The sequence below is a fragment of the Pseudophryne corroboree genome, chromosome 7 (assembly GCF_028390025.1).
Source record: "Pseudophryne corroboree isolate aPseCor3 chromosome 7, aPseCor3.hap2, whole genome shotgun sequence".
Classification (NCBI taxonomy): domain Eukaryota; kingdom Metazoa; phylum Chordata; class Amphibia; order Anura; family Myobatrachidae; genus Pseudophryne; species Pseudophryne corroboree.
Window position 1 is genome coordinate 286,388,830 of NC_086450.1, and position 19,346 is coordinate 286,408,175.

At 48.0% G+C, this 19,346-nt stretch overlaps 1 protein-coding gene across 2 annotated transcripts in view; it reads left to right on the forward strand.

Annotated features, from left to right (window-relative positions):
* The window catches only part of FOXK1 (forkhead box K1), a 288,084-nt gene that overhangs the window by 201,670 nt on the left and 67,068 nt on the right, over window positions 1–19,346 (forward strand). For both annotated transcript variants that reach the window (XM_063934189.1, XM_063934188.1), the window contains exon 7: window positions 5,836–6,114. In XM_063934189.1, coding sequence (XP_063790259.1) covers window positions 5,836–6,114 — 279 coding nt within the window. The remainder of the gene's footprint in view (window positions 1–5,835; window positions 6,115–19,346) is intronic.

Consider the following 19,346-nt stretch of genomic DNA (forward strand, 5'->3'; position numbering starts at 1 on the left):
TAGCGCTGTAGCAGCATGGACAGATACCTTATCAGCGGAAATTGAGACCCTAGATAAGGATACCATTTTATTGACCCTAGGGCATATAAAATATGCTGTCTTTATATATGAGAGATGCTCAAAGAGACATTAGTCTACTGGGTTCTAGAATCAACGCTATGTCGATTTCTGCTAGACGAGTCCTATGGACCCGGCAATGGACAGGTGATGCCGACTCAAAGAGGCATATGGAGGTTTTACCTTACAAGGGTGAGGAATTGTTTGGGGAAGGTCTCTCGGACCTGGTCTCCACAGCTACAGCTGGTAATTCAAATTTTTTGCCTTATATTCCCTCACAGCCTAAGAAAGCGCCACATTATCAAATGCAGTCCTTTCGATCACAAAGAAACAAGAAAGTACGAGGTACGTCCTTTCTTGCCAGAGGTAAGGGCAGAGGAAAAAAGCTGCACAACACAGCTAGTTCCCAGGAACAGAAGTTCTCACCGGCCTCTACAAAATCCACCGCATGACGCTGGGGCTCCGCTAAAGGAGTCCGCCCCAGTGGGAGCACGTCTTCGAGTTTTCAGCCACATCTGGGTTCACTCACAGGTGGAACCCTGGGCAATAGAAATTGTTTCTCAGGGTTACAAGCTGAAATTCGAAGAGGTGCCTCCTCGCCGGTTTTTCAAATCGGCCCTACCAGCTTCTCCCCCGGAAAGGGAGATAGTGTTAAATGCAATTCACAAATTGTATCTTCAACAGGTGGTGGTCAAGGTTCCCCTGCTTCAACAAGGGAGGGGATATTACTCAACCCTGTTTGTAGTCCCGAAACCGGATGGTTCGGTCAGACCCATTTTAATTTAAAATCCCTGAACCTATACTTGAAAAGGTTCAAGTTCAAGATGGAATCGCTAAGAGCGGTCATCGCCAGCCTGGAAGGGGGGGATTTTATGGTATCTCTGGACATAAAGGATGCATACCTTCATGTTCCCATTTATCCACCTCATCAGGCGTACCTGAGATTTGCGGTACAGGATTGTCATTACCAATTTCAGACATTGCCGTTTGGGCTTTCCATGGCCCCGAGGATTTTCACCAAGGTAATGGCGGAAATGATGGTGCTCCTGCGCAAGCAAGGTGTCATAATTATCCCGTACTTGGACGATCTCCTCATAAAAGCGAGATCAAGAGAGCAGTCGCTGAACAGCATCTCACTTTCACTGAAGGTGTTACAGCAACACGGCTGGATTCTCAATATCCCGAAGTCGCAGTTGGTTCCTACGACTTGTCTGACCTTCTTGGGCATGATTCTGGATACAGACCAGAAAAGGGTTTATCTTCCGATAGAAAAAGCTCAGGAACTCATGACTCTGGTCAGGAACCTATTGAAGCCAAAACAGGTGTCAGTACATCACTGCACTCGAGTCCTGGGAAAGATGGTGGCATCATACGAAGCCATTCCCTTCGGCAGGTTCCATGCGAGGACTTGCCAATGGGACCTACTGCACAAGTGGTCTGGGTCACATCTACAAATTCATCAGTTGATCACCCTGTCCCCCAGAGCCAGGGTATCTCTCCTGTGGTGGCTGCAGAGTGCTCACCTTTTAGAAGGCCGTAGGTTCGGCAATCAGGACTGGATCCTGGTGACCACGGACGCGAGCCTCCGAGGTTGGGGAGCAGTCACACAGGGAAGAAACTTCCAAGGTCTTTGGTCAAGTCAAGAGACTTGTCTTCACATCAACATCCTGGAACTGAGGGCCATATACAACGCCCTACGTCAAGCGGAGACCTTACTTCGCGACCAACCAGTTCTGATCCAGTCAGACAACATCACCGCAGTGGCTCATGTAAACCGCCAAGGCGGCACAAGGAGCAGAGTGGCAATGGCGGAAGCCACCAGGATTCTTCGCTGGGCGGAAAATCATGTAAGCACACTGTCAGCAGTGTTCATTCCGGGAGTGGACAACTGGGAAGCAGACTTCCTCAGCAGACACGACCTGCATCCAGGAGAGTGGGGACTTCATCAGGAAGTCTTCGCACAGATTGCAAGTCAGTGAGGACTGCCCCAGATAGACATGATGGCGTCCCGCCTCAACAAAAAGCTACAGAGGTATTGCGCCAGATCAATAGACCCTCAGGCGGTAGCTGTAGACGCCCTAGTGACACCGTGGGTGTTCCAGTCGGTCTGTGTGTTTCCTCCTCTTCCTCTCATACCCAAGGTGTTGAGAATAATAAGAAAAAGAGGAGTGAGAACAATTCTCATTGTTCCAGATAGGCCACGAAGGACATGGTATCCGGATCTGCTGGAAATTCTCACAGAAGATCCGTGGTCTCTTCCTCTACGACAGGACCTGTTGCAACAGGGGCCCTGTCTGTTCCAAGACTTACCGCGGCTGCGTTTGACGGCATGGCGGTTGTACGCAAGATCCTAGCGGAAAAAGGCATTCCGGATTAGGTCATTCCTACGCTGATAAAGGCTAGGAAGGACGTGACAGCTAAACATTATCACCGTATATGGCGAAAATATGTTTCTTGGTGTGAGGCCAGGAATGCTCCTACGGAAGAATTCCATCTGGGCCGTTTCCTTCACTTCCTACAGACTGGAGTGAATTTGGGCCTAAAATTAGGCTCCATTAAGGTTCAGATTTCGGCCTTATCCATTTTCTTTCAAAAACAATTGGCTTCTCTCCCAGAAGTACAGACTTTTGTGAAGGGAGTGCTGCATATTCAGCTTCCTTTTATACCTCCGGTGGCGCCTTGGGACCTTAACGTGGTGTTGAGTTTCCTTAAAGTCGCACTGGTTTGAGCCACTTCAAACGGTGGAGTTAAAATATCTCATTTGGAAGGTGGTCATGTTATTAGCCTTGGCTTCGGCTAGGCGAGTGTCGGAATTGGCGGCTTTGTCTCATAAAAGCCTCTATCTGGTTTTCCATATGGATAGAGCGGAATTGCGGACCCGTCCTCAATTCTTGCCTAAGGTGGTGTCATCGTTTCATATAAACCAACCTATTGTGGTGCCTGTGGCTACGCGAGGCTTGGAGGATTCCGAGTCCCTTGATGTAGTCAGGGCTTTGAAAATTTACGTGGCCAGAACGGCTAGAGTCAGAAAAACAGAAGCACTGTTTGTCCTATATGCAGCCAACAAGGTTGGCGCCCCTGCTTCAAAGCAGACTATTGCTTGCTGGATCTGTAACACGATTCAGCAGGCGCATTCTACGGCTGGATTGCCGTTGCCAAAATCGGTAAAGGCCCATTCCACTAGGAAGGTGGGCTCGTCTTGGGCGGCTGCTGCCACTTGGTCGGGTTCAAGCACCTTTGCAAAGTTCTATAAGTTTGATACCCTGGCTGAGGAGGACCTCCTGTTTGCTCAATCGGTGCTGCAGAGTCATCCGCACTCTCCCGCCCGTTTGGGAGCTTTGGTATAACCCCCATGGTCCTTACGGAGTCCCCAGCATCCTCTAGGACGTAAGAGAAAATAAGATTTTAAACCTACCGGTAAATCTTTTTCTCGTAGTCCGTAGAGGATGCTGGGCGCCCGTCCCAAGTGCGGACTACTTCTGCAAGACTTGTATATAGTTTTGCTTACATAAGGGTTATGTTATAGTTTTCATCGGTCTTGGACTGATGCTATGTTGTTTTCATACTGTTAACTGGTTAGTATATCACAAGTTATGCGGTGTGATTGGTGTGGCTGGTATGAATCTTGCCCTTGGATTAACAAAAATCCTTTCCTCGTACTGTCCGTCTCCTCTGGGCACAGTTTCTCTAACTGAGGTCTAGAGGAGGGGCATAGAGGGAGGAGCCAGTGCACACCCATACCTAAAGTCTTTCTTAAAGTGCCCATGTCTCCTGCGGAGCCCGTCTATCCCCATGGTCCTTACGGAGTCCCCAGCATCCTCTACGGACTACGAGAAAAAGATTTACCGGTAGGTTTAAAATCTTATTTACAATACCTTTTCATATACGGCTATGGAGAGATAATTATGGACAATATTATAAAGAAGGGGCAGTGTTCCGGGGCAGGTGATTTGTGCGAATACCACTAAGAAGGACAGAGGTGAATGATGACTGGTAAAGAGGAGGATCTCCAGAACAATAGTGGAATGTAAATTAGAAAAGATAAATGTGTATTAAAGGGCAAGCTGGTGGGAAAACACTTTCCAGCTAAATATAGAATTTAAAGTTAATATTAAACCAATTGTATCATAACAATACTATAAAAGCATACATTTATCATGATATGATATATATTTATCATATATTGTATACTGTACAGTTATCTTAAGCAGTTTCTTTTAATTTGTTTGTATGGGGGGGGAAAAAGCAATATAAATGTTTTTGTAGACCTGTTCCCTACAATGCGTGTACAGTTGTTGGCACAATTATTCATACTTCTAGCCACAGATGGCTAACCCCATATGAACTGTTTGTCACCTACACGTAATATCGATCAGCCTGCTCATTCCAATAATGTATTGTGCCGCAGGTATGAGCTGTGATGTAACCTACTCTCCTCTGCATTAGTCTGCTATGAAGGTTATTCAGTTAACTGTGGTCATTTTACTGTGGGCTAAATGATCCCTCAAGGCTATTCAATTAGTCCCCGAAGGCAGCCCACAGGCTGTACTTAATGGGGATCTCTTTTCAGCTCTGAACAGACCCGAAAAGAAATCCCAGATAAATAGCCTGTTTTCGAGTGCCGCTACCGTGTTAACACACAAATCTGGGAAGTTATCCCGCATTCTATAGGTTAACCCCTAAAAATAGATTAATCAATAAGGGGTGTGAAAAGGGGCCCTAATAGAACAGCCCTGGGAAATAAAGCTTGAGGCTGCCCCCTTTTTTACCCCCCTTTAAATTAACAGGACCAATTTAACCCCCCCCCCCCCCTATGCAGTGTATTGTTATAACAGGCCTTTACTGAGTCCTTGCACCCACACCACCATTACCTGCAGAATCAGACAGGGTTTTAGCAAATAAGCATCGTGCAAGTGAATAACATGTATGGGAGAGCACAGTTTGAAATCTATTTAGTTTATAGTTTGTATTTTTCAACACAGTGTTTAGCAGAAACAAAACTTTGAACAATATCGGTTTCATTTGAAGATTTAAGCCGCGTACACACTTGGTAACATATGCTTAATGTGCAGTGAGTGCTATATCGTTGAACAATATATCATTTAACGGTATAGCGCTTACACACGGAACATTATCAGTGAACGATATCGTTCAGTGATGTCATCCCCGCATTCACCAAACATGCAGTCAACGATAGTCACAGTTGAGCTGCATGTTCGATAGACAATAGATAAACGTGAACGACCCGCGGGTGTGCGCATCGTTCATAGTTTAGGCATACACACTGGACGATATGAACGATCTTTTAAAAATATTGTTATTTGTTCGTATCGTCCACTGTTATTGCCCAGTGTTATAGGGGGCTTTACAGTTTGTGCAGTGTTCTTCTAATTCAGACTGTTAGACCTGTAAACCTGAATAATTATTATGAATATTTGAAATCGGCAAGAGTGGTTTTACAATTTTGTATACATATAGCCAGTTACCTCTGTGTCTCATTTTTGGTCTGGGGTAGGGGAGCCAAACTCAGAGGGTGAAAATGAGTCACTGATTCAGTGAGATCTGACATGTCTGAAAATTAGTGGTAGAGGCCGTAGCTGTATGTAAGTTACTGAACCTTATTCAATGGTACAAATTGCAGGGGTGCTAGGCGGGAGGACCTCACCACAGTGTTATGATTAAAATATGTATCTACAGATGTGCATAACCCCTTTTTTCTTGTCTAAGATATAGAGTATTGCAATTATATATGACCCATGTGTTTATTATTTGTGGCAGGTTCTCCAGTCAGTGCTCAGCCAGTTATCATGGCTAAGCCGGCACACCAAACAAATTTTATGGCAAAGCCTTTGACATATATGCCTGCTTCCATCATAACCTCACAACCCACAAGTCATGCTATCCATGTAGTGCAGCAAGCACCCACTGTCACCATGGTACAGGTACTGACAACCCCCACCAGCTCTGCGAATGGATACATATTTACCAGTCAGAGGCCTCCCAGTACCAGAGAAGAACTGCGTGGAACAGTATTGGATGGTGTCTCTTCTGGCAGAAGTAAGCAATTATCTGTTATTCTTTATTTTATTTTTTAATATTAGATTTTTATTGAAATTTTGTACAAATTATACGTACAATTGAACATGTAAGTGACAAAATAAAACAGAAATAGGGGAAAAGACAAGTACATCACATAACATAACTAATTAAGACAAGGGAAAGGAAGGTTAGGTATCAGGGACATCTGTGAATAGCAATAAAATCAGAGTGTAAACATAATGAAAGTGGGGAGATCTGAAACCCGTAATGAATTGAGTTAAGTTAAGTTAGGAGCCATCTTGATTTGGGGAATTAAGCTCAGAAGGGTCTGGTGGGGCAGTCACGGTACCGGATAAACTACTTTGGCCCGATTTTTCTCTATATAGGAACCACTTATCCCATTTCCTACTCGTCCCGGGGGTCCCGGGGGGAAATCCGCCCTCCGACGTTTCAAACACATAGTGTTGATGAACTTTTTGTTCTATCATTAATAGCGTGGGAACGACTGCCGACTTCCATTTGGAGGCAATGGCGGCCTTAGTTGCTATGAGTATGTGACCTAAAAGATACCTGTCGTTGTTAGACATCTCACCGCTGTAGTAATGAAATAGTGCTATTAGGGGGTCAGGTGCAAGGGGAACTCCCAGGATAAGCGACATGAAAAGAAACACATCTCTCCACAGTGACCGGATTGTTGGGCATAACCAGAAAATGTGTAGAATATCCCCCACCATTCCACAGTTCCTCCAGCAACTGGCAGAGACCTCAGGCCAAATCTTGTGTAAGCGTTCCGGCGTAAAGTACACCCTGTGAACCAGTTTGTAATACATTTCACAGTGGTTTGTACATTTAGAGATTTTAAAGCAGGATTGAAAGATAGTTTTCCAAATATCCTCGGTGAAGACCGCAGGGAGGTCTTTTTCCCATTTGGTCTGTGAGGGGAATAGCCCACGCCGGGCCTCGGTCACGAGAAATTGGTACCATCTGGAGATACCGCCTTTATTTCTGACAGGCAATAGGAGTGACATCAGCAATTTAGAGGGGCCAGTATGGGGGACTCGGTTGGGAGAAAAACTTTGAAGCCAATGCCTCAATTGCAGATATCTGTGGAAATCTTGTTTAGGTACCTGGAATTGTTCCTGCAGTAGGGAAAATGGGACTAATACACCATCCCGCAGGACATCCTTCAAGGTGGTTAGGCCTCTATCACTCCAATGGTGTAGGTGAAGGTCTGGGATCATTGTGGCTATGGTGTGGAGAGATAATTGGGGGGAGGGAAGGGCTCCGGAGGGGAGGGATTTAGTTACGATTTTCCATGCTAACAACGTTGCCTGAACTGACGAGCTTCCCAGCCCTTCTAGAGGGATAGAAGCTGTAGGCAGCCAAAGCAAGTCAGATAGTGCGAGGGGGGAGACAGCGCTCCGTTCCAGTAACACCCATGGTTTTGGGGCGTCTTGAGTGAACCAATCTCTGGCCTGAGCGAGTAAACAGGCATTATGGTATCTCTCTAGGTCTGGGTAGGCCACTCCCCCGTCACACTTCCGCGCAACTAGGGTGGATTTTGCTATCCTCGGTTTTGAGCCCCCCCACACATAGTTTGATAGTAAACGGTTAAATCTATTGCAAATATCTTTAGGGAAGGTCCTAGGGATGGTACGGAAAAGGTACATCAGTTTGGGTAAGAGCACCATCTTTGCAGCCGCTATTCGTCCGACCCATGAAACCTCCTGCATCATCCAGTCTTTAATGAATAGCTCGAATGTTCTAAAAAGGGGGTCATAGTTACATCCCATTAAATCTTGCCCTCTGGAGATTTGCACACCCAAATATTTAAGTGACCTGAGTTGCCATGCGTATTTGTAGGTCAACCTTAGACGCCTAAGAGCGACATCCGACATGTTCAGAGGAAGGGCCTCAGTCTTAGTGGTATTTAGCTTATAATAGGAGATCGCTGCATAGGAGTCCAAGAGAGAGTGTAAATGCGGTAATGACGATTCAGGGTCGCTGAGGCATACTAAGATATCGTCAGCAAAAAGACATATTTTATGGTGCGTCCCTTCCACCACAGGGCCAACAATGGGGTCTAGTGTCCTGATCTTCTCCGCCAAGGGCTCAATAGCCAGCACAAAAATTAGGGGTGAAAGGGGGCAACCTTGACGTGTCCCATTTGTGATATTGAATGTATATGACTTGCAACCATTGGTGAACACCGAGGCCGATGGGGAGGAGTACAAGGCCAATATGGAGTCGAGTATCCTGCCTGCAAATCCAAAGCAGTCTAGGGTAGCCCGTAGATAGTCCCAGTGCAGCCTATCAAAAGCCTTTTCCGCGTCTAGAGAGAGAAGCAAAAGAGGCTCGTCCCGGGCTTGGCAGCGTTCAATCAAATTGATAACCCTCTGTGTGTTATCGGATGCTTGCCGTCCAAGAACAAAACCTACCTGGTCAGGGTTAATTAGGTTGGGTAGGAGTGGGGATATCCTATTTGCAACTAGCTTAGCGAACAATTTAAGATCCGTGTTTAAGAGTGCTATCGGGCGGTAGTTCTGGACAACAGCAGGAGATTTACCCGCCTTAGGGATGGTAATTATACGGGCCTCCAACATCTCTTTCGGGAAGCATGTGGAGTCTGAGGCTTCGTTGAAAACTGACACTAAAAGCGGGGCAAGAGTAGATTTAAAGGTTTTATAGAAGTTGGCGGGGTATCCGTCTGGGCCCGGGGCCTTGTTTACTGGGCAGGATTCAATAGCTGCCACAACTTCCTCATGTGACCAGGGCAAACTAAGGGACTCAAGGGTTTGAGGGTCAATGGTGGGGAGGGACAACCTCTCCAAGAAGCCTGCAATATCTACCAGGGAAGGCTGGGGGGTATCGGGATCCTCTCTAAGGTTGTACAACTGTGCATAGTATTCGGCAAACGCATTTGCTATCTCTCCTGGGTCGGTTACTTTAACACCCGATGCGGTATATACAGCCTGTATGCGTTCTTTAGCTCTACGTCCCCTTAGTTTACGCGCCAGCAAGCGTCCCGCTCTGTTGCCAAGCCTATAATATTGTTGGTTGAGTCGCTGCAGGTTGCGATGAACCTCTGCTAGGGCAAATACGTTCACTTTGTCGCGGGCAGCAAGGAGTTCCTTAAAGAGGGCTTTATTATTGGGGTCACTTTTGTGTGCAGTTTCCAGGCGAGCAGCCTCCCGCTCGGCCGAGGCCTGTCTACTTTTATACTCCCGTTTAAGTCTAGCTGCTATTTGGATTGCAGAGCCTCTGACCACTGCTTTCAGAGAACACCAATGGTTGAAGACGTTTGTGTCCTTGGGGCAGTTAGTAGCTAAATATAGGTCTAAAGATTGCTGAATGGCCTGGCGGGCCTCAGGGCGGGATAGAAGGTGCGGGCCCAATCTCCAGGGGCCATGGGGGACCACTCTCTTGTCGGCTTCCCAGTTCACAACGAGTGGTGAGTGGTCTGACCAAGACATGGGTAATATATCCACCTTATTAATGGCAGCTAGTGTCCACTTATCAACTAACGCCAAGTCTATTCTAGAGTATGAACTGTGAACGTGGGAAAAGAAGGTGTAATCACGTTCTGCAGGGTGTTTGGCTCTCCATGCATCATACAGTGAATATTCAGCTAACAATTGGCCAAATCTGCCTGAAGGGTCTTGGGCCGGACTGCTACGTAAAAGTCGGGTTGGGCGAGAGCGATCTGTATTGGGGTCTAGCACCATGTTGAAATCTCCGAGGATCAACAGGGCTCCTTTCGTATGCTCTTGAAGAGTTTTACAGAAGGTTCTAAGGAATTTTATTTGTTTGGTATTGGGGGCGTAGCAAGAGACCAGAGTGGTCTCCACATTGTCTAGTCGACCTACTAAAATTAAATATCTCCCGTCAGGGTCTTCATATTTAGAGGACAGGACAAACGGGCAGTGTTGTGCTATGAGAAGGGCAACGCCGGTTTTCTTGGTGGGTCCATTTGCAGTGTAGCAAAGGGGGTAGCGTGCATTAGTGAAGAGGGGAGGATTGTGACTCTGAAAATGGGTTTCCTGAACAGCTACTACTTGTGCTCTTAGCTTATAAAAATAGTTCAAAGCTACTCTACGTTTTTGAGGAGAGTTAAGCCCCTTGGCTTAATGGAGACTATCTTCACCATTTTCAATTATAGGAGAAACTGATATCTCTGATGTCCAATATCTGTGTTGAGACCGGTATACCTGATAGGGAGGGGGAAACATATAGGAATACATGTGGGGAGACAAACATAAAATATAGGACAAAACTAAACTAAATTGATCTCTCGTGAGATCACGTCCAGTCGCCATACTAAGGCGACTGTGTAGGCTAAGGGAGGGGTTAGCGGCATAACTCCCACCCACTGCCATACTTATTCACTTTAAACCAAAGAATATAAGGACATCTTGATAACATAATAACAGATGTATGCACTTCTGTACATACGGAACCTGGAGAGCAAATACAGCGGAACACAAGTGCTCCAACATAAAAAGAAACAAGTAAAACCCAGAACTATTACTTCCAACATGAGAACTGAGCCAGCGGCTCGTGTAGCTTATCCCGCTTTAAGAACTAATCCCACAGGTCAGTATAATATAGACAGTCATATCCAGAGGCGCGCCAGGCACAGTTCCCCATAGAGAAAAAAGAGCAACTAATTTGGCCTAACAGGGCTTCAAAACACGCACATTACTTTCGCTATGTCTAGCGCCCCCCATCTCAACAGACTGTGGCCCCTTATGCTTGGGATAAAGTCTCTATCTGAAGAGTCACTGGGGTCGTAACATTATTACTATGACGGTAAAGTATCTGTCTCAGAGCCAGCATCCTCATTTCACCGACGACCAGTCCTGCTGAAGACGTCGGGGGGAGGAGCCCTCCGTGGGTTCCGTGATGTTCCAAGATTTAAGCAGCTTTTCTCCTTCATCTGCAGTGGAGACAGAGATAGTGGAGCCATCCCGGTGGATCAGCAGCTTGGTGGGGAAACCCCATCTGTATGGGATGTCAGCCTTTCTGAGGGCCGTAGTGATCTGGTGAAATGATCGCCGCTTATATAGAGTGGCCGCAGATAGATCCCCAAAGAGTTGAAGTCCTTGTAGGGCTGAAGATGTATCAGACGTCGGTCTGGATGCTTTCAATAAGGCCTCTTTAACATGGAAGTAGTGCATCTTCATGAGGACGTCTCTCGGTGCATCTCCTGGGGCCGCTCTGGCCTTCGGTAGACGGTGTATTCGGTCAATAATGAGGTCTGTAGATGTAAACTGAGGCATCAGGGCCTTAAAGATGGTCACCGTGTAGTCATGCAAACTACTGTGTGACACCGATTCGGGGACTCCGCGTAGCTTAAGATTGCTGCGACGCGATCTATCCTCCAGATCCGTGACCTTGTCCCGTAGAAGCTTCACCTCTGTCTCCAATGCGTCATGAGAGTCCAGTAGGTTGTTGTGGGACCCCACGACCTCTTCCATTTTAGTTTCCAAGTGGTCCGTACGACCACCCAGATCATCTATAGATTGTTGGCACGCCGTTAAGGTGGTGCGGAACTCAGCTGCAACTTCCTCTTTAAAGCGGGTCAAAAGCAACTTCATAGTGCCCACCGTAAGGGCCTCCCCGTCTCCAACCTTATCTAAGGACGTGGCTGACGGACGCACCTCCAGTGACGGAGGGGTCTGGGGAACTGTTCCTGCTGTAGAGGGCCCGGTGACTTTAGGGCCCGGCATTTTCGGGGATGATTTGAAAAAAGAAAGCTGCTGTGCCGGTTTTGACGTTTTGCTGCGCCTGGTGGGCATGGTAAAGCCCAGATGAAGATAGCTTAATGTATCCAAACACTGAGGATGGAGAAACCGGGAGGCTCCACTTTTCCAGAAGCTAATAAGACATCACATGGATAATGGCAGAGGTGGGAGAAATCTCTTGGTTTACATCGGTATGAGCGGTGCAGACAGGGCCATTACGCTAGTTGCCCTCACTTTAAGCAATGTATTCCTGGCCGTCTCAGGAGCAGGGTCAGGGGGTGTACTCCCCTCGTCTGGAAAGAATCAAACCGAGATAGGTATGAAGCGGTCGCAGTAGGGACAGGAGTCGCTCCCTTTTTATTTACCCCTTTTCTGCCTTGGTGTGTTAGGCCTTTATATTGCAGCCCCGTGGAGGCTGATGGTTGTGGGAGATCAAGCCGCTCCTCAGGCTCCTCCGGCCAGCTACCCACGGCCGTGGGAGGTCACTCTGGAAAGTGAGGGGCAAGGGTGTTCGCAGGGGGGGGGGGGGGGGAACCCTCCGCCACCCACCTAGGGCAGCACTCACTCCAGGGCCCGGACAGGTGGCGTAGGCAGGCCAGGTGTCTGCATGGAGCGCACCTGCAGCAGTTGTTGTCTCTCTCTGTGCCCCAGTCAGTCTGATGTCGGAGGGGGGAGGGCGCCCGCAGCGGCGCTAGGCAGACGCCGGGTAGAGCTTACGGGGAGGGAGGAGAGGCCCGCCGTCTGCTCGTCCGAGCCGGGTCTGGGGTTCACACTCACCCGGGGGGCCGTCAGCCGTCTCCTCCTTTCTGCAGCCGGATCGCTTCTCCAGCTCCCGTCCCTCAAGATGGCCGCCGCTCGCGTAGCGGAGCTCGTCAGGCAGCTCCGATCCGGGACTCCCCTCTCCTCGTCTCCCGGCGATGGGCACTGGTAGGTTGCAGGGGATTCACCAAGGGGGTAGTGGTCGAGCGGGTCCTCCAGACGCCTCGGCGATGCAGCCGCCCAGCCGACGGATGCAATCCGAAATTGAGGTCCCGGCTTCGTGACAGGGAGTAGGCCGCAATCCGCGGGAGCCAGAAAACCGGCTCCCCGATTCCGCAGCTCTACTTCCCCGCTTGCTCACTGCTTCAGCTCACCAGCTAAATGTCCCAGGGTCTGATTTGGGAGGTTGGGGAGGTTTTATTCGGTTTTTAGCTCTCAGGTCCCTGAGAGCTCACTGAGATTGCTGCCTACTCGCTCAGCATCCAGGCCACGCCCCCCTGTTATTCTTTATTATACAGCTGTCTGTGGTTCACAAAGATTAAGGATAGTGTCTACTTCTCATCTTGTTTTTACCTCTTTTGCTTGGTAACATGATCTGGGTAAATTCACCTTCAGAGCATTAAGGTTTTTATGTCGATAAACCAGGGGCCAAATGTAACAGAGTGAGAGTTTCAGAAAATTAGAGATTTGGTAAGGTTTTTCAGTTTTTTGTGAAGTGGCAATCATTTACACTGCAAAACCAGGTTCATCTTGCTGTGTAAATGATTACTGCAAAACCTTACCAAATCTCTCACTTTTTGAAACTCTTACATTTGGCCCTTTGTGTGCATTAACCCCTTATGCCAGAGGTTCCCAAATGTGGTTCTCCAGATACAAATGTGAAAAACAGTGTGGTGCTTTATTTATAGTAGATCTATAGTGAAAGGAATAATACTTTCCTTATGGGTCTTAAATGATTCCTTAGATCTTCACTCAAAGATGTATATGCAAAAAATAAGAGTAAGAAAACAGTGTAATACAGCCTTGAAAATACTGTGCAGGTAAATGCTGAAATGTGTGCAAGTCTTTTCAGAGTCGAGATGATTGCTCCCTCAGAGGCAGCAATAGGGTCGTGACATCTGGGGTGAGATGCATCATCGCTTGGAGAGTGATAAAATGGAGAGAGAAAAAGTACCAGTCAGTCAGCTCCTAACTGTCATTGTTAAAACACAGCCTGTAACGTGGTAGTTAGGAGCTGATTAGCTGGTACTTTTTCTCTCCCAATTTTATTACTCTCCAAGGGCTGATGGATCTAGCCGCCAGTGTGGTAGACATTCCCCTATACGAAAAAGGGATGTGGCCTCGTTGGAAGCCCAAGTTACCTCCAGTCTAAGGGTGTGGCCTCACGTGGTCGTGGTGTTGCCTCCTAGGAAGCCCTGTTACATTGTGTCAGGGGCATGGCCAGCATTCTCTGAAGAGATGATGGTTACCCCTGTAGACTCTGGCTGCACTGCCAGCTCCTCTTCAGTGACGGTAGCCAGGTGATGCTTGAGATTTTCACAGTGAAGTAACTGGCTCCCTGTCATTACGGAGGAGAGGGCATTTTGTTGTCACACACTGAAATGGTGACACCTGGGTGCGATCCACACCTCTCTTGTGATTCCTACCTTTATATATTATCCTTGTATGTATAATTCTTGTTAGTAAGCATTGAAAAGCAAGGTTATAATGGTCCCTCCTTTCAAACAATTGATATTGGTTATCCCCAATAGCCTATATAAATTGAAGATAACGATAATGGTATAATACTGTTTTAAAAGTTGCACATTTTATTCTGAACACACACAAGCATAACCTTTTATAATGCAATAGTAAAAATAAAAGTCCCACCTCCTGCCTACCAGAAATAAGATGTATAATGGCGTGGGAATGTGGTAAAAGTTCCGGAAGCCTCTACTTTGTCTTCCCTCTAGTCAGAGCCGGCCCTAACCAATATGATGCCCTAGGCAAGATTTTGGCTGGTGCCCTTGGCACCGCCTCTGACCCTGCATCATCACTCCTCACCTATAGCAGTCCTCATTTTGGTGCTCCTACCCCCTATAGTTTAAATAGGAACAGTGCGCACAGCCCAAAAAGGTGTGTGTTCTTGCTGGGAAGGGGCATAGCCACACAATAGTACCCCCAATTCAAATTACGCCACACAGTGGTGCAACTTTATTCACATTTCTCTAACGTCCTAAGTGGATGCTGGGGACTCCGTAAGGACCATGGGGAATAGTGGCTCCGCAGGAGACTGGGCACATCTAAAGAAAGCTTTAGGACTATCTGGTGTGCACTGGCTCCTCCCCCTATGACCCTCCTCCAAGCCTCAGTTAGATCTCTGTGCCCGAACGAGAAGGGTGCACACTAGGGGCTCTCCTGAGCTTCTTAGTGAAAGTTTTAGATTAGGTTTTTTATTTTCAGTGAGACCTGCTGGCAACAGGCTCACTGCATCGAGGGACTAAGGGGAGAAGAAGCGAACTCACCTGCGTGCAGAGTGGATTGGGCTTCTTAGGCTACTGGACATTAGCTCCAGAGGGACGATCACAGGCCCAGCTTGGATGGGTCCCAGAGCCGCGCCGCCGGCCCCCTTACAGAGCCAGAAAGCAGAAGAGGTCCGGAAAATCGGCGGCAGAAGACGTCCTGTCTTCAACAAGGTAGCGCACAGCACTGCAGCTGTGCGCCATTGCTCTCAGCACACTTCACACTTCGGTCACTGAGGGTGCAGGGCACTGGGGGGGGGCACCCTGAGACGCAATAAAAACACCTTGGATGGCAAAAAAATGCATCACATATAGCTCCTGGGCTATATGGATGCATTTAACCCCTGCCAGAATCCATAAAAAAGCAGGAGAAAAGTCCGCGAAAAAGGGGCGGAGCCTATCTCCTCAGCACACTGGCGCCATTTTCCCTCACAGCTCCGTTGGAGGGAAGCTCCCTGTCTCTCCCCTGCAGTCACTACACTACAGAAAGGGTTAAAAAAAGAGAGGGGGGCACTAATTAGGCGCAGTATTAACTATACAGCAGCTATAAGGGGAAAAACACTTATATAAGGTTATCCCTGTATATATATATAGCGCTCTGGTGTGTGCTGGCAAACTCTCCCTCTGTCTCCCCAAAGGGCTAGTGGGGTCCTGTCCTCTATCAGAGCATTCCCTGTGTGTGTGCTGTATGTCGGTACTTTTGTGTCGACATGTATGAGGAGAAAAATGATGTGGAGACGGAGCAGATTGCCTGTAATAGTGATGTCACCCCCTAGGGGGTCGACACCTGAGTGGATGAACTGTTGGAAGGAATTACGTAACAGTGTCAGCTCTGTATAAAAGACAGTGGTTGACATGAGACAGCCGGCTACTCAGCTTGTGCCTGTCCAGACGTCTCATAGGCCGTCAGGGGCTCTAAAGCGCCCGTTACCTCAGATGGCAGATATAGACGCCGACACGGATACTGACTCCAGTGTCGACGGTGAAGAGACGAATGTGACTTCCAGTAGGGCCACACGTTACATGATTGAGGCAATGAAAAATGTTTTACACATTTCTGATAATACGAGTACCACCAAAAAAGGGGTATTATGTTCGGTGAGGAAAAACTACCTGTAGTTTTCCTGAATCTGAGAAATTAAATGAGGTGTGTGATGATGCGTGGGTTTCCCCCGATAACAACGGATAATTTCTAAAATGTTATTGGCATTATATCCTTTCCCGCCAGAGGTTAGGGTGCGTTGGGAAACACCCCCTAGGGGGGATAAAGCGCTCACACGCTTGTAAGGGCTCTACCTTCGCCTGAGATGGCCGCCCTTAAGGATCCTGCTGATAGAAAGCAGGAGGGTATCCTAAAAGGTATTTACACACATACTGGTGTTATACTGCGACCAGCAATCGCCTCAGCCTGGATGTGCAGTGCTGGGTTGGCGTGGTCGGATTCCCTGACTGAAAATAGTGATACCCTAGATAGGGACAGTATATTTTTGCCTATAGAGCATTTAAAAGATGCATTTTTATATATGCGTGATGCACAGCGGAATATTTGCCGACTGGCATCAAGTCTAAGCGCGTTGTCCATTTCTACCAGTAGAGGGTTATGGACACGTCAGTGGTCAGGTGATGCGTATTCCAAACGGCATTTGGAAGTATTGCTTTATTAAGGGAGGAGTTATTTGGGGTCGGTCTTTCAGACCTGGTGGCCACGGCAACAGCTGGGAATTCCACGTTTGTACCCCAGGTCGCCTCTCAACATGAGAAGACGCCGTATTATCAGGCGCAGTCTTTTCGTGGACAAGCGGGCAAAAGGTTCCTCATTTCTGCCCCATGACAGAGGGAGAGGAAAAAGGCTGCAGAAATCAGCCAGTTCCCAGGAACAGAAACCCTCTCCCGCCTCTGCCAAGCCCTCAGTATACGCTGGGGCTTTACAAGCAGAATCAGGCACGGTGGGGGGCCCGTCTCAATGAATTTCAGCGCGCAGTGGGCTCACTCGCAAGTAGACCCCTGGATCCTTCAGGTGATATCTCAGGGGTACAAATTAGAATTCGAGACGTCTCCCCCTCGCCGTTTCCTAAAGTCGGCTTTACCGATGTCTCCTTCTGACAGGGAGACAGTTTTGGAAGCCATTCACAAGCTGTATTCCCAGCAGGTGATAATCAAGATACCCCTCCTGCAACAGGGAACGGGGTATTATTCCACACTGTTGTGGTACCGAAGCCGGACGGCTCGGTGAGGCCGATTCTAAATCTAAAATCTTTGAACACTTACGTACAGAGGTTCAAATTCAAGATTGAGTCACTCAGAGCAGTGATTGCGAACCTGGAAGAAGGGGACTACATGATGTCTCGGGACATCAAGAATGCTTACCTTCATGTCAAAATTTACCCTTCTCACCAAGGGTACCTCAGGTTTATGGTACAGAACTGTCACTATCAGTTCAGACGCTGCCGTATGGATGGTACACGGCACCCCGGGTCTTTACCAAGGTAATGGCCGAAATGATGATATTCCTTCGAAGGAAGTGAATTTTAGTTATCCCTTCCTTGGACAATTCCCTGATAAGGGTAAGATCCAGGGAACAGTTGGAGGTCGGTGTAGCACTATCTCAGGTAGTGTTGCGGCAGCACGATTGGATTCTCAATATTCCAAAATCGCACCTGGTTCCGACGACGTGTCTTCTGTTCCTAGGGATGATCCTGGACACAGTCCAGAAAAAGGTGTTTCTCCTGGAGGAGAAAGCCAGGGAGTTATCCGAGCTAGTCAGGAACCTCCTAAAACCGAGCCAAGTCTCAGTGCATCAATGCACAAGGGTTCTGGGTAAAATGGTGGCTTCCTACGAAGCAATCCCATTCGGCAGATTCCACGCAAGAACTTTCCAGTGGGACCTGCTGGACAAATGGTCCGGATCGCATCTTCAGATGCATCAGCGGATAACCCTGTCACCAAGGACAAGGGTGTCCCTCCTGTGGTGGTTGCAGAGTGCTCATCTTCGAGAGGGCCGCAGATTAGGCATTCAGGACTGGGTCCTGGTGACCACGGATGCCAGCCTGCGAGGCTGGGGAGCAGTCACACAGGGAAGGAATATCCAGGGCTTATGGTCAAGCCTGGAGACATCACTTCACATAAATATCCTGAAGCTAAGGGACATTTACAATGCTCTAAGCTTAGCAAGACCTCTGCTTCAAGGTCAGCCGGTGTTGATCCAGTCGGACAACATCACGGCAGTCACCCACGTAAACAGACAGGGTGGCACAAGAAGCAGGAGGGCAATGGCAGAAGCTGCAAGGATTCTTCGCTGGGCGGAAAATCATGTGATCGCACTGTCAGCAGTATTCATTCCGGGAGTGGACAACTGGGAAGCGGACTTCCTCAGCACGACCTCCACCCGGGAGAGTGGGGACTTCACCCAGAAGTCTTCCACATGATTAAAAACTCGACAGGTATTGCGCCAGGTCCAGGGACCCTCAGGCAATAAGCTGTAGACGCTCTGGTAACACCGTGGGTGTACCAGTCAGGGTATGTGTTCCCTCCTCTGCCTCTCATACCCAAGGTACTGAGATTGATAAGATGGAGAGGAGTAAGCACTATATTCGTGGTTCCGGATTGGCCAAGAAGGACTTGGTAACCGGAACTTCAAGAGATGCTCACGGAGGATCCGTGGCCTCTACCTCTAAGAAGGGACCTGCTCCAGCAAGGACCCTGTCTGTTCCAAGACTTACCGCGGCTGCGTTTGACGGCATGGCGGTTGAACGCCGGATCCTGAAGGAAAAAAGGCATTCCGGATGAAGTCATCCCTATCCTGATCAAAGCCAGGAAGGATGTAACCGCAAAAACATTATCACCGCAATTGGCGAAAATATGTTGCGTGGTGCGAGGCCAGTAAGGCCCGACGGAGGAAATTCAACTGGGTCGATTCCTACATTTCCTGCAAACAGGAGTGTCTATGGGCCTGAAATTGGGGTCCATTAAGGTTCAAATTTCGGCCCTGTCAATTTTCTTCCAAAAAGAACTAGCTTCAGTCCCTGAAGTTCAGACGTTTGTAAAAGGGGTACTGCATATACAGCCTCCTTTTGTGCCTCCAGTGGCACTTTGGGATCTCAATGTAGTTTTGGGTTCCAAAAGTCACATTGGTTTGAACCACTTAAATCTGTGGAGTTAAAATATCTCACATGGAAAGTGGTCATGCTGTTGGCCCGTGTCAGAATTGGCGGCTTTATCCTGAAAAAGCCCTTATCTGATTTTCCAT